Raw genomic sequence first — 18,526 nt, forward strand, 5'->3', positions numbered from 1 at the left:
ACGTCCATAAAAGGTGTAGAAATTGAGTTAATGCAAATCAAGATAAGTATGGTACTAATATCAACACTGGGATGTTGCACTAAGATTTTAATGAGGAAAGTAGAAAAAATTGTCCCTAAAATACAAAAGCAATAATGATTAATAATGACTTTTAACCTCTAAAAAACTCATTTTACCTTAAAACACTTGAGAAGTTGAGAGCACAGACTCAACTCTTTCAGCACTTAAAGGCATTAGAAATCTGATTACATCTTTTTGATTTTTCTTTTTTTAATAAGAGGGTGCTAAAATGCCATAACTGTATTTTTGGTGTAACTTTTGACTTATGTCTCCTGCCAGGGACTGCTCAATGAAAATTAAGATAAGTATGATACTATCATCAACACCTGGATATGGCACTAAAATGTTACTCAGGAGAGTAGCAGCAATAGTCCCTAAAAATACAAAAGCTTTAAAGATTAATAATGACTTTTAACCTTTGTAAAGCACATCTTATCTTAATATAGTTTTTTTTTTAATAAGAGGGTGCTAAAATGCCATAACTGAACTAGACTGTAAGAGAATAATCATCTTTTTCTTTAACTGTTTCGGTAATATCACACACGTTATTCTGGTAGGCAGTTCAGTATTTTTTATGTAACTTTTGACTTATGTCTCCTGTCAGGTATAGAATCTCTTGCCTGCTGCAGCTCAATGTATAGAGTGATGTATGCCTCCTCCATCTACTTTGGTCCATCGCAAGTATTTGCGCTTTGACCTGTCTGTTATTTGCCATTGTTAAGAGCTCAGATAGACTGTTGAACCAATGTTTCTTTGGTCAGTTGTGAGGTTGCTTCCCACCAGCTTTGATAGGGTCAAAGCTGCTGATTCATAATGGTTAATGACTAATAATGGCTAATGACTAATAACAGATTCAGGTCCTTCAGCAGTCAAAGGCATTATACATCTGTTTTTTTTTTGTTTTTTTTTTTAAAGAAGAGGGTGCTAAAATTCTAAAACTGTATTTTTGATATGACTATATGTAATAGTATTATTATTTTCATTTATTGAAAACCTGTCTTCATACAAAAAAAAAAATAATGACAAAACACTATGAAGAGAAAAAACAAAAAGTAAAACAAAAATATCACTTGAAGATATGACAATATAACTAGAATCAAAGCAGTTGACTCCAAAATCATTTGATTGTATTTTTTTCATAAATTTAGCAACAGCTACAGTACTGTATGTCCAAATTGAATATCTCAGTAGGTATTTTGGAAGAAAGTGGAGCAGATTTTCAATTTATGAGCATTAGTAAGAAATTTCTAGAAGGATGCAATGTAGAGGATGTGGGGGATAGCAACAGTTTTGTGAAATGCTGCAAGATAACGGTGGTTGAAACAAATCTTGGCAGAGACTATGGAAGCATATGAGCCTGATAAGCAGCATCTGACACAAAATCTAGTTTTGGAGTTAATAAATAATATTATTATCATGTATTGGAAACCTGTCTTCGTCAAAAAAAAAAGAAAAAAAAAGACAAAACACTACGCAGAGAAAAAACAAAAAGCAAAGCGAAAATAAAATATCACTTAAAGCTATGACAATATAACTAGAGTCGAAGCAGTTGAATCCAAAAATCATTTGTTTGTATTTTTTCATAAATTTAGCAACAGCTACAGTACTGTATGTCCAAATTGAATATCTCAGTAGGTATTTTGGAAGAAAGTGGAGCAGATTTTCAATTTTGGAGCATTAGTAAGAAATTTCTAGAAGGATGCAATGTAGAGGATGTGGGGAATAGCAACAGTTTTGCGAAATGCTGCAAGATAACGGTGATTGAAACAAATTTTGGCAGAGACTATGGAAGCATATGAACTTGATAAGCAGCATCTGACACAAAATCTAGTTTTGGAGTTAATAAATATTATTATTATCATGTATTGGAAACCTGTCTTTGTCCAAAAAAAAAAAGACAAAACACTACGCAGAGAAAAAACAAAAAGCAAAGCGAAATACAATATCACTTAAAGCTATGACAATATAACTAGAGTCGAAGCAGTTGACTCCAAAAATCATTCGATTGTATTTTTTCATAAATCTAGCAACAGCTGCAGTACTATATGTCCAAATTGAATATCTCAGTAGGTATTTTGGAAGAAAGTGGAGCAGATTTTCAATTTTGAAGCATTAGTAAGAAATTTCTAGAAGGATGCAATGTAGAGTATGTGGGGAATAGCAACAGTTTTGTGAAATGCTGCAAGATAACGGTGATTGAAACAAATCTTGGCACAGACTATGGAAGCATATGAACCTGATAAGCAGCATCTGACACAAAATCTAGTTTTGGAGTTAATAAATATTATTATTATTATCATGTATTGGAAACCTGTCTTCATCCAAAAAAAAAGACAAAACACTACGCAGAGAAAAAACAAAAAGCAAAGCGAAAATAAAATATCACTTAAAGCTATGACAATATAACTAGAGTCAAAGCCGTTGACTCCAAAAATCATTTGATTGTATTTTTTCATAAATTTAGCAACAGCTACAGTACTGTATGTCCAAATTGAATATCTCAGTAGGTATTTTGGAAGAACGTGGAAACAGCAAAATACTGCTGTTAGCTTATTCTGTTAGTAAATTTTCCGCGCCAAAAACTGTTAGGTTGGGAACTTGATTTAACTCCATAAATGAAAGAATTAATGGTTTAATGGTTAAAACACTATATTTCCAAAAGTTTACATCTAGCTGTCCTTACTTATAAGCTATTAAAAATTGTAACAATATTTAAAATTAGATCCAACAAGATATCAGATATCCAGCAAGCAATCAGTGAAGCTTTTAAACACATTTGAGACTAGAACCTTTGATTTCTTTTCGGTCTTGATGGCAAAAAAAATCTAGAGGATCCGTTCAAGTCGATTAGAAAGAAAAAAAATTCTAAGGAGGGAAGGGTGTTACGCCCTGTTTTGAATTGTTGCACTCCAGGACCTCGTTAGCAAAATAGCTTATAGCAGTAAGTTTCAATCAGCTCAGATTTTCCTCACAATCTAATTGAAGTGAAACAAATAATTTTCTGCACTGGTCCTCTCTTAGGCTGTTCACCAAACAAATCAAAACGCATATATTGAGTCCATTTTGGAGAGGACGGACTTGCTCTTTCACTGTTTTTTTCTGTGCTTAAGAGTCCCATTAAACAACGAACAAGTTGGCGTAAGTTCAGACCATATTAAAAATAATTGTTGCCATCGGGATTCCTCAGCTACAGAGCTATGGGTCATGAGTTAACGCAAATTTTACCCATATTAAGGCCCCTCCCTTTCAAATATATCCTGTGGTATACTTAGGCTAAAAAACCAAACTAAGAATTTTGAAAATTTTGAACTAATTCAAAAAGTACTTTTTTTAGCTCATTTTAAAACTATAGCCCATTGAAATGTTGCAAGGTAGATAGCCATTTTTTCACTCTCGAGGAACACTCAAAACCTATCCCAAATATTAACAAATGAGATTTCCAAGCAATTCAAAAACAAAGCTTTTGGATATTTTTAAACATAATTTACAGAAAAACCAATGTTTATCAGTTTTTTTTTTGCAGTTGGCTCACCTTGGCCCAAAGACATATAGTGACCAAAGAATACCATAGACAAAGTAGTGAACCTCTATCCAACCGAATCTGTACTTTATCTTTCGAAATTTTTAAAGGTCTTCAAAGACCTTCGAAATTTCAAAGGTCTTGTAACATACATTACATTTAAACGGTTTCTCCACTCTTTGGTGTCTGTTCAAAGTTGGTGCTTGAGAAAAGGTCTTGTCACACACTCATTGTAGCTGATTTGAAAACGTACACTCGAGAAAAGGTCTTGTCACATATGTCACAAATATAGGTTTCTAACCTGTCTTCAATGCCTCTTCAAATGTGCTGCTTGAGAAAAGGTCTTATCACATACATCAGATTTAAATTGTTCCTCACCTGTGTGCAGTCTTTGATGTGTGTTTAAAGCTGCTGCTTGAGAATAGGTCTTGTCACATACATCCAATTTGTACGGTTTCTCAACAGTATGCTCTCTTTGATGTCAGTTCAAAAAATTCGCTGGAAAAAGGTCCTGTCATGTAAATCACATTTAATGATTTCACCCTGTATGCAGTTTTCGGTGCCTCTTCAAATGTCCTGCTAGAGAAAAAGTCTTTTCACATAAATCACATTTAAACGGTTTCTCACCTGTATGCAATCTATGATGTGCCTTTAAAGATGCTGCTTGAGAATAGGTTTTGTCACAAACATTACACTTAAACAGTCCCTCACCAGTATGCAGTCTTTGGTGTGTGTTTAAAGCTGCCGCTTGAGAAAAGTTCTTGTCGCATATATGACATTTAAATGGTTTCTCACCCGTATGCACTCTTTGGTGCAGGTTCAAAACGTCCGCTCGAGAAAAGGATTTGTTACATACGTCACATTTAAATGGTTTCTCACCGGTATGTACTCTTTGATGTGTATCTAAGGCTACTGCTTGAGAAAATGTCTTGTCACATACATCGCACTTAAACGGTTTCTTACCTGTATGCACTCGTCGATGCGTGTTCAAACTTGCTGCGTAAGAAAAGGTTTTTTCACATATTTCACATTTATACGGTTTCTCACCTGTATGCACTCTTTGGTGCTGGTTCAAAACGTACGATCGAGAGAAGCTCTTGTCACATACATCACACTTAAACGGTTTTTCACCTGTATGCACTTCTTGGTGGCGGTTCAAAACATGCGGTAGAGAAAACATCTTGTGGCATATCTCACATTTAAATGCATTTTTCCCTGTATGCGTTCTTTGATTTCCTTCCAATTTTCTAATTTGCAGCCTACTGTTCAAACATGTTTCTTGATTTTCTAAGCCTGTTGCTTCACATTCCAATGCAGATGATTTCGTGGAGCAGCTGGTAGATGGATCCTTTGAAACAACTGGTGACGTATTCCCCTGTAAGTGCAGTCCAGACAAGTGTCGTGAAAAGTGACCTAAAATTTTAAAAGCCTATAGAGTTAAATCTGTCTTTCACTAGGTTATAACAACTAATTTTATTCTCGATCCCTCTTCTCTCGCTCTTGGTGATACTTATATTAGCTTTTCAAATTAGTTATTCAGATGTAAGTAAACCTGGGACAATGGTAAAAAATACATCGTGGAGTCAAAACATATGTCGAAGAGAGGCAATATAACAACAAATATGAGGAGTTTTTTTCAATTAAATTAGGAAGAAGTAAAAGAATAGACATCACTTACTGAGGTTAAAAAGTTTGTGGGAAACCACAGACCTGCAAACTATATAACACTGGTAGACGATATTCTTGTACATTTCAGAAATACTGGAAGTAACAATGCAAGAAGTAACATTCAAGTTCACTTATTTATCCTGCATGGCCATTTGTGTCGTGGAGTCATCGTCATCGTAATTTGTCATCATGGAGTCAAAACATATGTCGAAGAGAGGCAATATCACAACAAATATGAGGATTTTTTTTAATTAAATGAGGAAGAGGTAAGAGAATAGACATCACTTGTTGAGGTTAAAAAGTTTGTGGGAACCGCAGACCTGCAAACTATATAACACTGGTCGGCGATATTCTTGTACTTTCAGAAATCCTGGAAGTAACAATGCAAGAAGTAACATTCAAATTCATTATTTAGCCTGCACGGCCATTTGTGTCGTGGAGTCATCGTCATCGTAATTTGTCATCATGGAGTCAAAACATATGTCGAAGAGAGGCAATATCACAACAAATATGAGGAGTTTTTTTTAATTAAATGAGGAAGAGGTAAAAGAATAGACATCACTTGTTGAGGTTAAAAAGTTTGTGGGAAACCGCACACCTGCAAACTATACAACATTGGTCGGCGATATTCTTGTACGTTTCAGAAATCCTGGAAGTAACAATGTAAGAAGTAACATTCAAATTCATTATTTAGCCTGCACGGCCATTTGTGTCGTGGAGTCATCGTCATTATCATTTGTCATCATGGAGTCAAAACATATGTCGAAGAGAGGCAATATCACAACAAACATGAGGAGTTTTTTTTAATTAAATGAGGAAGAGGTAAAAGAATAGACATCACTTGTTGAGGTTAAAAAGTTTTCGAGAAACCGCAGACCTGCAAACTATCTAACACTGGTAGGCGATATTCTTGTACGTTTCAGAAATCCTGGAAGTAACAATGCAAGAAGTAACATTCAAGTTCATTATTTAGCCTGTATGGCCATTTGAACCATTTCCCAGAACGTTCAATTGCCTCCAGCGAAGACAAGAGGATTGCCACCAAGAAAGTTGAGACCAAACGGAAGCTCTTTCGATTCGAAAACAGAAGTTTTAGTATTTCATCACAGAAGTGTGCTGAAAACCAACCTAATTTTTTTAAGAGTCTACAGTTAAATCTGTCTTTCAATAGGCTTTAATGAATAATTTTATTTTCAATCCCTCTTCTCTCACTTTTGGTTATGCTTATATTAGCTTTTAAAATTAGTTATACTGAAGGAAAAAAAAAACCTCAAATGATCAAATAGTACACCATGGTGTAAAACCATAAGTCGAGCAGAGGCAGTATTTCAACAAATAGTGCGAGGTTTCTTAACTAAATTAAGAAGAGGTAAAGAATGAACATCATTGGTTGAAGTTAAAAAGTTTTTGGGAAACCGTAAACCTGAGTACTATATCACCCAGGTAGGCAAGATTTTTGTGTGCTTCTGAAACCCTGGTTGTAACATGAGCATTAAAGTTTACTATTTGGCCTAATTGGCCATTTAAATTATTTCTCAGAACCCTTTTTTGGGAATAAATATTGATGACAACCAGCCCCACCACGTCCTTTTCCCCCAAACGAACTAAGTAAAAAATCTGAGATAGCAAATCTTCCCACAACCCCTCCGGAGAAACGCTCTAAGCTATGCAAGTCGCCTTCTGTTAATATCTATGGTTATAATAAAAACAAGCGGTGTATTAAATTTAAGATGGGGCTCATTGGATTGGAAATCAAAAGTTCTAGCGCCCTTTTAAGAGTAAAAAGGCAACCAATCGGAGGGCAACAATCCCACTCCTCACCTTTTCCCCCAATGAATCTGATAAAAACTTTGAAAGAGATATTTTGTTCAAAATAGCTCAAATATCAAAAAACAAAAGCTCTGGGGTCCACCCCCTCTCCCTAAAGTACCCGGGCAAGGGATGTTAGTTATGCAATTTGCCCACTGTACATATATAATGTTTTTTTTATTAAACAAGAGCTAAGAGCTCATATTGTATGAGCTTTAACAAAATTCTAAGAATGAATCGATTGATTTAAAAGGAAAATGAGAGGTTTAATGCCGGTCAGGATTTAAAATAAGAGCTCTGATTCAAGATGTCCTTCTAAATATTAAAATTCATTAATATCCGATCACCCACTCGTAAGTTATAAATACCTCATTTTTTCTAATTTTTCCTCTCCCTTTAGCCCCCCAGATGGTCGAATCTGGGAAAACGATTTTATCAAGTCAATTCGTGCAGCTCCCTGACACGTCTACCAATTTTCATCGTCCTAGCACGTCCAGAATCACCAAACTAGCCAAATCACTGAACCCCTCCCCCCAACTCCCCCAAAGAGAGCGGATCCAATACGGTTACGTCAACCACGTATCAAGGACATTTGCTTATTCTATCCACCAAGCTTCATCCCGATTCCTCCACTCCAAGCGTTTCCCATTATTTCCCCCTCCAACTCCCCCCAATGTCAATAGATCTGGCCGGGATTTGAAATAAAAGCTCTGACACATGAATTCCTTCTAAATAAAAAATTTCATTAAATTCCGGTCACCCGTTCTTAAGTTAAAAATACCTCAATTTTTCTAATTTTTCCAAATTAACAAACCCCAGCTCCTCCAAAGAGAACGGATCCGTTCTAATTATGTCAATCACGTATCTAGAACTTGTGCTTATTCTTCCCATCAAGTTTCATCCCGATCTCTCTACTCTAAGCGTTTTCCAAGATTTCTGTTTCCCTCCTCCAGCCCCTTATGTCCCCTGATCCAATTCGAGTCGAAAATGGAGCATCTCAGACATAAGATCCTTATATATATATATATATATATATATATATATATATATATATATATATATATATATATATATATATATATATATATATATATATATATATATATATATATATATATATTATATATATATATATATATATATATATATATATATATATATATATATATATATATATATATATATATATATATATATATATATATATATATATATATATATATATATATATATATATATATATATATATATATATATATATATATATATATATATATATATATATATATATATATATATATATACTAGCTGTTGGGGTGGCGCTTCGCGCCACCCCAACACCTAGTTGGTGGGGGCGCTTCGCGCCCCCCCCAAGCCCCCCCGCGCGCGTAAGTCGTTACGCGCCATAATAGTTACGCGCCATTGTAGTTGTGTCCCTATGTCCCACCTGTGAATATAGATATATATATATATATATGGTTTTAACTACGTAAAACTTACGAATATACAACATTCTTTGCTGTCCCATTGTCTTTGCATATAAATAGATTGTCAGGTTATCCCCCTGTTTCCCCCGGTGTCCCCGTTGTAGTTGTGTCCCTGTGTCCCGGTCGTCATTTATATTCCCTGTGTCCCGGGTCCCGGTCATCATTTGTATCCCGGTGTCCCGGTCTGTATATACATTCGTTTTTTAGTTTTGTTTTTCTCCTTTATTTTTTTCCTTTTTTTTTCTTTTTTAGCTTATTTAGATTTTTAGATTTTTTAGTTTTTTTTATTAGTTTTTAGTTTTTATTTCTTTTTAGTTTTTTTGTCCCGGTCGTCATTTATATCCCCCTGTTTCCCCCGGTGTCCCCGTTGTAGTTGTGTCCCTGTGTCCCGGTCGTTATTTATATTCCCTGTGTCCCGGTCGTCATTTGTATCCCGGTGTACCGGTCTGTATATACATTCGTTTTTTAGTTTTGTTTTTCTCCTTTATTTTTTTCCTTTTTTTTTCTTTTTTAGTTTATTTAGATTTTTAGATTTTTTAGTTTTTTTATTAGTTTTTAGTTTTTTTTTCTTTTTAGTTTTTTTGTAGTTTTTACCTTCTTTTTAGTTTTGTTAATTTTTTTTTTTACTTGTGTCCTGGTCGTCATTTATACTCCCTGTGTCCCGGTGCTTTGTTGATTGCTAATCGAACATTCCTTTTGTCCTGGTCGCTTTCTCTTTGAGTGTCGTCATTTATTTTTTTCTTTTTTAGTTCTTTTAGTTTTTACCTTTTTTAGTTTTTTTTTAGTTTTTAGTTTTTTTAGTTTTTTACCTTTTTTTAGTTTTTTTAGTTTTTAGCTTTTTTATTTTTTTTATTAGTTTTTAGTTTTTTTGTAGTTTTTGCCTTTTTTTTTAGTTTTTTGTCCTGGTCGCTTTCTCTTTGAGTGTCGTCATTTATTAGTTTTTTCCTTTTTTTTTTTAGTTTTTTATTGGTTTTTACCTTTATTTTAGCTTATTTTTCAGTTTTTTCCTTTTTTTTAGTTTTTTTTATTTTTTATTTTTTTTAGTTTTTTACCTTTTTTTAGTTTTTTTAGTTTTTTTAGTTTTTTAGCTTTTTTACTTTTTTTATTAGTTTTTAGTTTTTTTTTGTAGTTTTTGCCTTTTTTTAGTTTTTTCAGTTTTTTTTTTAGTTTTTTATTGGTTTTTACCTTTATAGTTTTTTTAGTTTTTTAGCTTTTTTATTTTTTTTATTAGTTTTTAGTTTTTTTTGTAGTTTTTGCCTTTTTTTAGTTTTTTCAGTTTTGACGTCACCTAATCCAGTTTTTTCAGGTGACGTCACCTGACACATCCATCCACACATCCATCCACACATCCACAGACAGACAACTTATTTTTATATATATAGATATATATATATATATATATATATATATATATATATATATATATATATATATATATATATATATATATATAATATATATATATATATATATATATATATATATATATATATATATATATATATATATATATATATATATATATATATATATATATATATATATATATATATATATATATATATATATATATATATATATATATATATATATATATATATATATATATATATATATATATATATATATATATCAAGTTTCATTAAGATCCGATCACCTATTCGTAAGATAAAAATACCCCAATTTTCACGTTTTCCAAGAATTCCGGTTTCCCCCTCCAGCTCCCCCCAATGTCACAGGATCTGGTTGAAATTTAAAATTAGAGCTTTAAAGCACAAGATCCTTCTAAATATCAAATTTAATTAAGATCTAGTCACCCGTTCGTAAGTTACAAATGCCTCATTTTCCGAATTCCCCCCTCTAACTCCACCAAAGAGAGCATATCCGGTCCGGTCATGTCAGTCACGTATCTTAGACACGTTTTTTATTCTTCCCATCCAGTTTCATCCTGATCTCTCCGCATTAAGTATTTTCTAAGATTTCCGGTCCCCCAACTGCCCCCCCAATGACGCTGGATCCGGTTGAGATTTAAAATAAGATATCTGAGTTACGAGGTCCTTTTAAATATCAAGTTTCATGAAGATCCGATCACTCCTTCGTAAGTTAAAAATACGTCATTTTTTCTAATTTTCCAGAATTAACCCCCCCCCCAATAGAGCGGATCCGTTCCAATTATGTCAATCACGTATCTAAGACTTGTGCTTATTTTTCCCACCAAGTTTCATCCCGATCTAAGCGTTTTCCGTGATCTTAGGTTCCCCCCAAACTCCCCCCAATGTCACCAGATCCGGTCGGGATTTAAAATGAGAACTTTGAGACACGATATCCTTCTAAATATCAAATTTCATTGAGATCCCATCACCCGTTCGTAAGTTAAAAATACCTCATTTTTTCTAATTTTTCAAAATTAACCCCCCCCCCGAAATACCCCAAAGAGAGCGGATCCATTCCGGTTATGTCAATCATGAATCTACGACTTGTGCTTATTTTTACCACCAAGTTTCATCCCGTTCCCTCCACTCTAAGTGTTTTCCAAGATTTTAGGTTTCCCCCTCCCAACCCCCCCCCAATGTCACCAGATCCGGTCGGGATTTAAAATGGCAGCTCTGAGACACGATATCCTACCAAACATCAAATTTCATTAAAATCTGAGCAACCGTTCGTAAGTTAAAAATACTTCATTTTTTCTATTTTTTCCGAATTAACATGCCCCCAACTCCCCCCAGATGGTCAAATCGGGAAACGACTATTTCTAATTTAATCTGATCCGATCCCTGATACGCCTGCCAGATGTCATCGTCCTAGCTTAGCTGGAAGTGCCTAAAGTAGCAAACCCGGGACCGACCGACAGACCGACAGAATTTGCGATTGCTATGTCACTTGTTTAATACCAAGTGCCATAAAAAGATGGCATTTTTGATCCTGAAACTCCAGTAAAGCTTAGAGAACAGCTAAAGGCATAAGAATAAAACTTTCAAAGGTGGAGAGGTGGGATGCTTATATGAAAGCAGTTTACTGCTTAGGTTTGAAATTAATACTATTAGGTTAAAGCAAAATTGACTTAGGAAAATTTCTCTCGCTATCAAGAAAGATCAAACACTCAGTCAAATTACTGATTAAATTTGAAATTATTGTTTCACCTTGAAAAGCGTTCTAATTGCGCAAAAAATCTTATGAAGTTTCAAACCGTTGTTTTTGCATAACGTTTTACACGTTCTCAACATGTTCTATTTGACTGCATCCCAGGAGATAATGATTCCAAGAGACTGGGGAATTACTGCCATCAATTAAAGATCCCCTTAACTTTTGATGCTCTCATCAATTGCTCCCTGTCACATGAATTAGAAGCTATTATTTATAGGTTGATGATATCAATCCTGAAAAGACGCCATTATTACTAGCAGCACGTTCCTTGTTATCAACCGGCAGATTTTTTTTAGGAATATTGCCAGAAGCTTTCAATAATCAGTGAAGTTTTTCCTGTAATGTCTAAGAGGTGAATGGACATCCTACCGATCCACAGACCTCATAAACTTAAGAAGAAGAAGTTTTAAGATTTCTTGGCTACTGTGCATTTAATTTAGTTTCTGAGATGATTCTTTAAATTGTTCTGTTTTGCTTATTGTCTTAAAAATGAAAACAGGGGTTTGATAACTGTTATGCTAATTATATCGTCAAAATGTGAGGTCTTGACCCAATTTTTTTGATCCTTTAATTCAGCTTGTTATGATACCCGTATATGAAATAAGCCACAGAAGCCACGAAAGTTAAACCACTGTTAAGTAGTGATCTTCATTTTTGGCAAAAAAAAAGCTAGCCAAACAATTGTAAACAATTAGACTGATTTTTAAATGGGCAAACTCCAACCCTTTCACCCCTCCGGGGAGGTGGACTTTCTTTCCTATTCTTCTTAACTGAATGTCTCAAATAACCTCTTCTATTATATTATATCATATAAAAATAAGAGAATTATGTTAATATAGTATTCACTTACAATCAGAATACTAATAATGGAAGCGTTCTGTAATTGCATTACTCTATTCTTTGCGCTAGATCTTACTTTATTTTGGCACTATAAAAGAACTGTTCATTATATAAAAATGAAAAAGAGACATAAAACCATAAGCTTAAAAAATAAACTTAAAGATATCAAATAAGCTTAAAAAATAACTATTACTATTCTTGAATAAGCTGCAAATAAAATTTTTGCTCACTAGCGACTATTTTTTAAACACATTTTTTTAGTTACTATGGAAATTGTTTAGTTGTTTTAGTTACAAAGGTTCGTCGTTTACTTGTTAGCAGCTACTGCTATAATCATGATGAAATTCTGCGACAAGTTTTCTGTTAAAACTTTCACCAAATAGATAAGATACTTATTCAGCTCATTTGATAATACATTTGAATATAATTAACTTAAACAGACCAAGGTTTTTGAAGGAAGTAAAAAGCGTAGTGAAAACACAAAGCTAACGAAAATTATAGCTTTTTACATTATGCAATGTATTTCTACAAAACTGGCTCAAATATGCTGACTCGTAATATTTCCCTTCGTTAAATGACTTCTGTAAAACTAGTCTTTTATCGATTGCTGGAGTTTTTTGAGTTTCTTGCGTCTGTAGGCTACTTTGGAACTAGTCTGTAAGAGAACAATTATCTTTTTCTTTAACTGTTTCGGTAATATTGCACTCGTTATTCTATATTTGGTTTCAGAAAATTAATATTTTATAGTAAAATTTCTGGTAGGCAGTTCAGGTCATTACAGCTAATCTTATTTCAAATTCAACTTCAAATCAAAATAATAGAATTAATTGGTCTTTAGACTCTTAATTTATAGAGATATATACACTATAAATGCGGATTGTAAAAACTATATAGAGATGTATTGCTAAGGCTTATTATCAGGCTTTTTCATCTAACTAATTTCCAAATAATTAATTTCCATATAAACTATTTTTATTATGAAATAAATTTCTCTTTAAAATTTGAAAACGTTCAAGACCCCAAAAACAGTTTGACTAATACCTACACACTGCAGTAAGATAAAACAACAGTTTTATCTTACGATTAAGCCCCTTTGTCCTATTTCGTTCCAATAAAATCTTATCTGATACATTTCACCCTGCAAAAACCAAATGCTTGAGATGTACCTTGATTGTCAGAACATTTGGGTTCCAATTCTTGGGTGTTGTATTCACATTTATATGGTTCTGCATTACTAGGTGAATTAAGCAAAGGAAGATCTTCACATTTGACAAAAAGATAGTTTGGAATATCAAAGGGCTTCTCATTGTCACCTGACGAAGCATCTTCAACTTCTAAAACACAACTTAAATTTAACAGACATAGTAAACATTCAACAATAAAGCTTATTAAACGAATCTTACACAATTATAAGTAATAAAAATGCCAATCAATTGGGGTTTTCGTTAACCAGCTGAATTCAGTTAATTTTATCCCTCTCCTACGCGTCTTATAACTAGATAATTAAAAGAAAATTCCGCAAAACAAGTTTTTCAAAAAAAAGTGAAGAGCTTTATTAAGCCAAAATTAACAGAAATAAAATCAAATAATCTTCCGAGCTAAAAACTACCATAAATCATCATCAACAAATAAATGAAACCCAAAATGAACGGAGATTACTATAAATAATCAAGCCAAACCAAAAACGAGCAAAAATTAACACGACTAGGGCTGCATGTAAAAAGCCATCGTGCAAAAAGTGGGGTGGCATAATAGCAATGCTACTTGGCAGTTTTCACGGTGTAGTGAAATTTGTTGGCAGATTTTGTCAGAATATATCAGTGCTTTCACTATCCCCGAATTTTTGAGGATGTCCAGAAAAATCTCTGTTTTCTAGAAAAAGAGTCGGTTCCCCAAAAATCCCCTTTCATTCAGGGTTGCCACCCCTAGTGATTTATCACTAGTTACTATCCTCCCCTAGTAACTATCACTTTCACTTAACTTGACATTTTTTTTTCACTAGTTTCCTAAGCTTTCGTCTCAATTATTTACTACAGATAAAAAACTGGAGAAGATTATTGAACTACTTATCTTTTCTTCATATACTAGTATAAGCATAATGTTTATAAGGATATACCATTTCACCAAAAATTCTCTTGTGACTCCTGGTAAAGAATATCATTTGAACACAATTACTTTCAATGTAATTTTGAGCATCGATGCAAAGAGCGGTTAATTTGGACAGCTGGACTGTGAGTTGTTTTTTTTTTTTTCTCTCTCTCTCTTTTGCTATTTTGTTTAATTTTCACAACGCCTGTAAAAATAAGAGTTAGACTGAATTATTATAAACTGAAAGAGGGATATTTTATATGACAATCATAAAATCAAAGCCTGGTACCTATGCAGAGAGCAGGGAGATTTCGTGATTAATTTGCAGATAATTTCATTATCGAGCTATAAATTAAAAGAACATACCACTTGGGACCTTTTTTTATGCTCTTTCAAAATATAACCACCATTTTACTAAGATATTTAATGGACCCTCTATGATGATACCTTTTTCTCTTATTTTCTGCAATTTAGATTTAATCAGATACTCTTTTACTCTAGATTGTGGGCCTCTCTTAAATACATGATAATTGAGTGCGTGATAGATTAAAGGAACTGATATTTTGTCAGGAATCTTAAACATTAAAATATATGTTGAATTTTGCTCCATTTGGTATGTAGAAATTTAGTATTTTCCTCTTTTCTTGAGAATTTTATTGGCATATAACGTTTTATATTAAAATGTATCCCCCTCCTCCTCCCCTCACCATTACTATTTCGGTGCCCTCTCCCCTCCAATATTTTGGCGGGCGTTTATGCATGGTTGAGTGGTTATTACATGATTTTATCGTCTAGGAAAGGTGTTTAGTAAGTAAATAAAATTTTATGGGATAGATATTCCGCTCAAATTAGGACATTGGAAATTTGTTTAAATACCTAGGCTTACCTTCAAAACTTCTAATGCTTGAGCAATTACTAACCCTGTATGAAACCTAATCATGAGATAAAACAACAGAATTTAAAAAAAATGAGGTAGAAGTGAATTTGCAAATCAACACTTCTCCAAATCCTTTTACAGTAATAATTACAGCTTCTCTAAGGTTCAGTCGAAGACCTTATTTTTTTTTTTTCTCACAGACCATCGAGTTTCAATCTAACACTTCAATTTACAACTTGTCTAATTACTTCTTTTCTCCTTTTGGGTTTCTACAATATCCCTTTCAACACACATTTAAAGTTTAAACTTGAATACCATCAACCTATGCCTGAAGCATTTCTGATATGTCCTCTTGACAACCAGTGTGGATATAGTGTAATTCAACTTAGCTCCACACACTAAATATTTCCCAAATTTTTTGCCTTAACATGCTTATTTTTAGTAGCAGCAGCAGTAGTAACATCAATAGAATCAATAGTAGTAGCATTAACCTTAGTGGCAGCAAGATTAGAACTAATAATGATAGTAGACGCAGAATAAGTGGAAGCAGTAGAATTAGGATGCAAATAATTTCTTTTGTTGAGTTCGAAATCCTCCGCAACAATCCCTGTTTATTTCAACCAAAATTATTCTTAAGAGCAATAGTAATTTCTTGCCAATGATTTTTTTTTTTTTGGCACTTGGTATTAACCAAGTGACATATAGTAATCACAAATTCTGTTGGTCTGTCTGCCTGATGGTCCTGGTTTTGCTAGTTTAGGCACTTCTAGAAAAGCTAGGATAATGAAATTTGGCAGGTATATCAGGAACCAGACCGAATGAATTTAAAAATGATCGTTTCCCCGACTCAACCATCTGGGGGCAGAGGGGGGGGGGGGAGAGTGGGGGGACAGTTAATTTGGCAAAATTAGAAAAAAGAGGTATTTTTAACTTACGAACGGGTGATCGGATCTTAATCAAATTTGATCTTTAGAAGGATATCGTGTCTCAGAGCTCTTATTTTAAATCCCAAATGGATCCGGTGACACTGGGGGGATTTGGAGGGAGAAACCTAAAATCTTGGAAAACGCTTAGAGTGGAGGTATCGGGATGACACTTGGTGGAAAAACTAAACAGAAGTCCTAGATACGTGACTGACATAACCGTAACGGATCCGCTCTCTTTGGAGGAGTTGGGGGAAGGTTAATTCTGAAAATTAGAAAAATGAGGTATTTTTAACTTCCAAAGGAGTGAATGAAATTTCATATTTAGAAGAACATCGTAACTCAGATCTCTTAGTTTAAATCCCGACCGGATCCAGTGTATTTGGGGGGGGGGGGGGGTGGAGGGGAGCAGAAATCTTGGGAAAGGCTTAGAGTGGAAAGATCAGGATGAAACTTGGTGGGAAGAATAAGCACAAGTCCAAGATACGTGACTGACATAACCGGTTCAGATCCGCTCTCTTTGGGGGAGTTGGGGGGAGGGGGGGGATAATTCAGAAAAATGAGGTATTTGTAACCTTACGAACGGGTCATCAAATCTTAATGAAATTTAATATTTAGAAGGATCTAATGCTTCAGAGCTCTCATTTTAAATCCTGACCTGATCCGGTGACATTGGGGAAAGTTTGAGGGGGAAACTGGAAATCTTGGAAAACGTGAAAATTGAGGTATTTTCATCTTGCAAATGGGTGATCAGATTTTAATGAAACTTAATACATAGAAATATCTTATGTCTCAGATGCTCGATTTTCAATTCGAATCGGATCCGGGGACATAGGGGTTGGAGAGAGAAAACAGAAATCTTGGAAAACACTTAGAGTGGAGAGATCGGCATGAAACTTGATGGGAAGGATAAGTACAAGTTCTAGATACACGATTCACATAATTGGAAGGGATCCACTCTCTTTGAGGAGTTGGGGGGGGGGATTCGGAAAAATTAGGAAAATTGCGGTGTTTTTAACTTAAGAACGGGAGACCAAATCTTAATGCAATTTGATATTTAGTAGGAACCCATGTCTCAGAGCTTTTATTTGAAATCCCGACCTGATCTGGTGAAATTGGGGGGAGTCAGGGGTGGAAAACGGAAATCTTGGAAAACGCTTAGAGTGGGGAGATCAGGATGAAACTTCCGAGGTAGAATAAGCAAATGTCATAGATATGTGATTAAAATAACCGGACTGGAGCCGCTCTCTTTGGGGGAGTTAGAGGGGGGTCCAGTGCTTTGGCGAGTTTGGTGCTTCTGGATGTGCTAGGACGATAAAAATTGGTAGACGTGTCAGGGACCTGCACAAATTGACTTGATAAAGTTATTTTCCCCGATTCGACCATCTGGGGGCTGAAAGGAGCGGAACATTTTTTTTAAAAATGAGGTATTTTTAACTTACGAGTGGGTGATCGGATCTTAATGGATTTTGATATTTACAAGGACCTTATGTCTCAGAGCTCTTGTTTTAAATCCCGATCGGCATTAAGGCTCTGATTTTCCTTTTAAATGAATATATTGATTCTTAGAATTTTGCTAAAGCTCATGCCATATGAGCTCTTGGCTCTTCTGACTCCATCACGAGTGCCATATAAGCTTTTGTTATTTTTGAAAAAGTTCCTGATTTGATGTGTTACCCATGGCTTTTTAACAGCAAATATAAATTGCATGCTGTGAACTAGCGTTTGTAGAAAGTAAGTTCATATAGATGTAAGCAAATAGCCTTATTTTTATTCCATAATCATGGGAAAGGAAGACAAAGGTAAAAGTAATCTAATGGAAGCTGAATTATCAGACCCCATGATGGACTCCTACAAGTAATTCCGATATCAAATACGGAATATACTATTAAAATCTCGGATATAGTCCCTGTGGATATTGAGACACATAAGCATAATTTGCATTACATTGAAAGAAAATCAAAATAATATGCTGGAAACTCTTATGGTTAGTTCTACATCCCAAACAACAAGTCCTTTTGTATTCAATTTGGAACACCAAACTGTTCCTACAATATGACTGTTATGCATTTTGACAACCTAACTACAGACAGCATGTTGGTTATCAGTT

The 18,526-nt window shown here is 34.2% G+C and overlaps 1 protein-coding gene across 2 annotated transcripts in view; it reads right to left on the reverse strand.

Annotated features, from left to right (window-relative positions):
* Nucleotides 1-1,006: 1,006 nt before the first annotated feature.
* Nucleotides 1,007-18,526, reverse strand: part of LOC136038566 (zinc finger protein 813-like) — a 30,336-nt gene continuing 12,816 nt past the window's right edge. The window contains exons 3-4 of one of the 2 annotated variants that reach the window (XM_065721739.1): nt 13,695-13,862; nt 1,008-4,993 (exon numbers count right to left, since the gene is read on the reverse strand). In XM_065721739.1, the coding sequence (XP_065577811.1) occupies nt 4,119-4,993; nt 13,695-13,862 (1,043 nt within the window). In that variant the 3' untranslated portion in view covers nt 1,008-4,118. Of the gene's footprint in view, nt 4,994-13,694; nt 13,863-18,526 lie in introns of both variants that reach the window. The other variant, XM_065721740.1, reaches the window with a different exon arrangement.

The sequence above is a fragment of the Artemia franciscana genome, chromosome 18 (assembly GCF_032884065.1).
Source record: "Artemia franciscana chromosome 18, ASM3288406v1, whole genome shotgun sequence".
NCBI lineage: Eukaryota > Metazoa > Arthropoda > Branchiopoda > Anostraca > Artemiidae > Artemia > Artemia franciscana.